At 36.0% G+C, this 6,000-nt stretch overlaps 1 protein-coding gene across 2 annotated transcripts in view; it reads left to right on the forward strand.

The window, feature by feature from the left end:
- Positions 1-5,609, forward strand: part of RGS17 (regulator of G protein signaling 17) — an 89,356-nt gene extending 83,747 nt beyond the window's left edge. For both annotated transcript variants that reach the window (XM_046006610.1, XM_046006609.1), the window contains one exon: positions 3,848-5,609. In XM_046006610.1, coding sequence (XP_045862566.1) covers positions 3,848-4,036 — 189 coding nt within the window. In that variant the 3' untranslated portion in view covers positions 4,037-5,609. The remainder of the gene's footprint in view (positions 1-3,847) is intronic.
- Positions 5,610-6,000: the final 391 nt, after the last annotated feature.

Genomic DNA, 6,000 nt, shown 5'->3' on the forward strand with positions numbered 1-6,000 from the left:
AATGGTCTCACATATATTATCACAATATAAGTCTCACAAGAATCCTTTAGCCATTGGGAGACAGGGAACCATTTTACAGCAAAGGAAATACATGGATTCTCAGAGAGGCAGAACAACAATTGTAGGACATCCTAACTATATACCTGGTAAAGAGAGAACAGAAGCCCAAGGTCTTCTGGTTCCAAATGTGGTGCCCTTTCAGTGTAATATGCTGACTAGTAATCCCATTGTCTAGTATTTTCTTCACGACACTTCTATAGATTTCTATAAACCCAACCTTAGAACTTGAGACAAAATGAGAAATAATGATCATAACCACATGCCTGAATTCTCCCTAGACAAGCAAGATAAACTTCCCCATCATTTGGGCCCTACGAGGAATATGGCTACTGCATTTTATCCAGTGATCTTTGTTCCAAGAAATCAATTCCAATAGTCTTATTTGCAATTTATAATTATTTTCAGCAGAAATAATTAACACAGAATATGACTAAAAGTACACATGATATAAATTTATTATAACCAGTGGGGGAATCAGATATTCTTCACAAAATTTAACATGAGAAAACCAAGTTTAGTTAAAATTAAAAAGAATATCACTGGTAAAATTGAATATGAACTTATAAAGGAAAAAGGAACAAAAATCAGAATTTTACTACAAAAAGAATCCTAAATAAAGCAACTTCGGTAAAATTAAAGATAAAATGGGAAAAAATGGAGGAGAAAAACATAATCATCAATGATACCTAATCAATGATACCTAAAAATTGTTTAAGGAATTCACCTAATTAATTTGAGGAGGATCTCCACAAGGGAAAAAGACTTTCAGTGAAAATTCATCATTTTCAGCATAATTCTGCCCCAAATGTCCACAAAGTCAAAATTTTCATTGCATCTTGATGATTAGAACAGAAAGGCAGGGTCAACACACAGCATGCAGCCCTCTGGCGACATTCACTCATCTCCATGTTCTCCTGCACTGGGTAGGGAATGTAGCAAATTTCAGCGGGTGTATCACTCAGTTTGAGCCGGGTTTTCCCCAGCCACACTAGAAAGACCTGTGTCTTCGTTGCCTCCACTTTCGTTCCACACTCTCGCTGAACCTTCAGCTCTCATGCCGTTTTTATCCCAACTAGTTTGTGGTTACAGGTGGAACATATTTGTATGTTTGCAAGCCACTTGCCTTTCTTCTCCCTCTGTCTCCTGCTCCTTGTGGGAGGGAAGAGCTTCCAAGCTCCTCCCACAAAGTCCCGTAAACCTTCTAAACCCCACTTGCCACCTCTCAACACTGCCAGCGTTCCCAGCACTGCTACAGCTGCTGGGTGAATGCTGCCGAACTCATAGGAGCCTACCTAGATGTGAGTCTGTGAGGACTGAGCAGCACCAGAGCCCTGTTGCGCAACCGTAGCTCGTCTTGTGCTTCTCAACTTTCTCTTCCCTTGGGATGACTTCTTTATGGGAAACTCCTCAGACCCGTAGGAACTGGACCCCAGATTAGATGGGATCATGAGCCATCCAGTTGTGCCTGAATCCTATGGTGACTATGGCTCAGGCCCGTGCTGGGATCCCCCCACCCCCACTAACTTGTATTATAGATGTTCCACAGTCTGAAGCATAAAGATACCACCAGATGAAACTATAGATTTTTACACCCATGGGGTTTATCCTTGTTATTTGACCTCTCTACACTGCTTTTGACTGACAGCCTTTCCAAACAAGCAGAACTTAAGGTAAATATTTTCTTTTTTAAATAGAAATAGCAAACGAGTTTTTGTTACAGGTTACTAAATGTCGGATGACTTTCTCTGTGATCTTTCACTATGGTTTTTAACTTGCACAAAAATGAAATAAAATTTATACAGTGAGAACTTAAGACATTTAATAATTCAAGGTATTTTATTTCTGTCTTAAGATAATATGGTTCTAACCACAAGCAATTATACTGTATTTAATTATGCTGTTATTTAAGAGAGAAATGATCTTCTTTATCACTCATCTAACATTTCCTACTCCGTTGAAATAAGAAGTTTCTTAAGTTTGAAAGTAGGAGCAAAAACATTTACAAAAACAGTTGAGTGTATTTGGTAAGATTTCACCTTCCCATAACACCACTTTGCAGTGTGAGATCAGCTTGAACACATTCCTATTGGATAGAAAGATAAATAATATTTTAAAATAAAAAACCTCTATTTTTTATTACTTTGTATGTGATGACTTCAGATGGCTCAGATAACACAGAGAATAAAACCTTAAATGATCCATTTCCAGAACTTTTTTTAAAAGAATTAATATATAGTTCAGCCAAGAGACATTTAATTTTTTCCATAATGTTGGTCTAGCTAAGCCATAGACATTTAGTCCGGATCACCATTTCCCCATCACAGGACCCATCTCTGGGGTATAGCAAACAATCCAATTCTACATGGGCCACAGAGCTTGGGAAGCTGGGGACCCCGAGATGGAAACATGAGCCACTTCAGTCATTAGGACCGTCTCAGACCCCAGGCTCAATCCGAACAAGAGGTGGGAAAAGAAGTCATAACCAAAAAAGCTTCTGCAAAATGCTTTTGACAAAACATTTAGCTCTAAAAATAAAACGTTTGTATAGATGGAGTACATCATAAGACAGAAAATATGATCACAGTGCTCCAGTCCAGGCTCAACAATGAGGAGTGAGGAAACCAACGAGGACAAGTTTGTGATGGCTGGCCTCTTCGGTTTTGCCAACATGTCACTTGAGAGCAGAGCTCATTTCTGTTCCCGGAGTATGTCCTTATTGCTATGTATTTTTCCCCAGCTCCCTTTCTAGCAGTCCTGCCAGCTCCAACAGGACCAGCATTTAGTGAAGGAAAACAAAAGACAACAAAAAACTATCATTTGCAGAATTTATTTACGCTTTTCTTTGTTTTTAAAGATTTTATTTATTTGACACAGAGAGAGAGAGATCATGGGTAGGCAGAGCAGCAGAGAGAGAGAGGAAGCAGGTTCCCTCCTGAGCAGAAAGCCCAATGCAGGGTTCGATCCCACAACACTGAGATCAGAATCCAAGCTGAAGGCAGAGGCTTAGCCCACCGAGCCACCCGGGCACCCCTTTATTTACGCTTTCTAATAACACTGTCCTGATTCCTTGTACAGGTATTCTGAATTCCTACTCACATTTCTCCTTTAAGCAATTGTTCTCCTTAATCTCTCATATGGAGATCTTCAGATATATCTCTGTATAAGGACTATATAGTTCTCTGTGCCTTGCCAAGTACCCCCAAGACATGGAGAATGCCTGCTCTGGTTTTGCTCTACTACACCCTTCCAGAGTCCTGGTTTCTTACTTACTTTGACGCTATAGGATTTGTTGGGATATAAAACTATCAGGAATCAGCACTCGATATCATGCTGACTTTTGCCAGAGAACTACTCCCTGCCAGATTTTTACCTTGTCCCGTCAAGAGAGTCACCTCAGCAGTCACCTAATAGGAGAAGATAAATTTGTCTTCTGGCTAGGGTTGACTCCAGTGCGTCAACGATGAATAGAAATGGTAAAAAAAACTCCTGAGTAAGTGCATAGAAAAGATAAATCCCAGTAAGCCTGGATATCTGTGAACTAAACTTCTGGTTTAAAAGACAAGTTGTTTTTTGTTTGTTTTAGTTCAACTTTTAAGGTAGACAAGTATGCAAGGTTATATAGTCTTGGAAAAGGTAACCTCCAAAAAAAAAAAAAAAAGGTAACCTCAAGATTTTAGGTAGTTGGATTTAACTCCTTGAAGTTTCTCTGAAATGTCACAAAACTATATATACTTGAGATCTTTTGAAAAAAAATTTATTTAATGTATCTGCTCTTATTTCTTTTTAGGTCAGTCTCGATTCTCGAGTTAGAGAGGTCATCAACAGAAATCTGTTGGATCCTAATCCTCACATGTATGAAGATGCCCAACTTCAGATTTATACCTTAATGCACAGAGATTCTTTCCCAAGGTTTTTGAACTCTCAAATTTATAAGTCCTTTGTTGAAAGTACTGCCAGCTCGACTTCTGAATCTTAATTTTCGTTAAAAAAAAAAAAATCATTTTGGAGGGCTGGGATGGGAAATAAAAGTAGTTAAATTACACCAGAAACTGAGTTCCTGGAGAACTACAGTTTAGCATTCCTCAGGCTACTGTGAAAAATACAACCATATGGTCTTTGTCTCCATTTTTATCAAGGTTATCCTGGTTAAGTTTGGAGAAACCACCACGCAAAAATAATGGATTGCCAAATTAAGTTTGTTTTATTCAACACTCATTCTTCTTGCAAGCAAATTGTATTTGTAGTCCTATGAACAGTCTCCTAGCGCATCCCCAGAGACTGCATGTGCAAAGTAAGAGTGCTTCATTTGCCACATAGCTGTTGTAATCTTGAATCCAATGGCATAACTTATATCTGTATTTAAGGACTTTTGTGCAATATGGTCTTATAGAAATAATTGCCAAAAAATTGGCTGTGGTTTGCATTTTTAAATATAATCTAAGAGAGAAAAAGCCAATTTTTAAGTTGTAACAATGGTATTCAACATGTTATATACTGTGTTCAGTATACTCATTTTGAAGCCGATATTTCTGTACATGGAAAAAGAGCTATTTATCTCTGCTTGTTGGGAGATCCTAATGGGGGATTCCTCTGGTTGTTCACTGCCAAAACTGTGGCATTTTCTTTACAGAATAGTTTGTTATGTAAAAAAAAGTCAAAACAAACAATAAGAAGAAGAAAAGAGAAAAAAAGCACAAAACAATTTGAAGATATTCTATCTCAATGACAAATCAAAGAGTGATAATTGTTTTTAATTGTAATAGAGGAAAATCTATGTATATATCAGATGTCCAATACTGTAATTAATTTATTAAAGACTGGCTCTCCAGTTCTAAAACGGTTGTGTAAAGTATGTACTTTAGCAAGAAAAAAATACTAAGCTCAATAACTTAGTTTCTGGAATATATATTTAAAAAAAGGATTTAATAAAGGAATGCCTAAATGTAGCATCATAAAACATTTTGATGAATAGCATCTGTCCTGTGGCATATTTTCCTTGAAAGCAAAATCCAATGAAAAGCTAAGTTTTTAACCAAGAGAAGTTTTGTAAGGGTTATGAAGAAGATAATTCTCTACTTCAGACCTTAACTGTTTTCATAGTATCTTCAGAATGACTTATTTTAAAAATGTTAAAACCAAACTATTAATACTCATCCATAATTGAAAGGCAGTACAGTGCTCAAATCTTCTAGCTGCCATATTATTTTTTATAAGTACCACTAAATCTTTAAGACAGAATACTTGCCTGATATTGGCATGTACTTTTGACACTCAAGAAAACAGTATCCTATCATGTGCACACACAGAAAAGTCAGTGTCATATTTATATCAAGGTGTTGCATTTGAATATTAATATCCCCTGGAGGCTATTTTTTTAACTTAAACTTAATAAATATAGTAGTGAGTCACCTAAAGTGAAAGTTTTAAAAATATTTATATCCACTGATAATACTGGCCTTATATTAAGGATGATATTAAAATTATAGGTTTTGTCATTTTTTAACTACCTCTCATTTTTTAATTTATTAAACATTTTTAAAATAAACAAGTTTGGGGTTTTCTTTTTAAAATTTATTTTACTTGAAAGGTTGGCATCGTAAGTTTTTTTTTCCATAAAACTTAAGACATTTCAAGGATTGTTTTTTTAAGTGAATTTGATTTTCTAATTTATATTGGAATTCAGGAGATATGGTTAAAAGGGCTATTATCTATTCCCTATGCAAATATTTTAACTGTTGCAGTGTTTGACAAAATGGGATTAAAAAGTTTGCAGAGTAGAAAACAAAATGTTCTGTTTACACTGGCGTTGCTGACTATCCTACCATATTCAGCACTTTTAAATACATTATTTATGAAAATGTAGTTAGAATAGAAGATAGAAAATATTTATAATAATCATTTCTTTTAACAAATGCCTGTTTTTGTCTGAAAGTGTTGGTG

Source organism: Meles meles, chromosome 5, assembly GCF_922984935.1.
Source record: "Meles meles chromosome 5, mMelMel3.1 paternal haplotype, whole genome shotgun sequence".
Lineage (NCBI taxonomy): Eukaryota > Metazoa > Chordata > Mammalia > Carnivora > Mustelidae > Meles > Meles meles.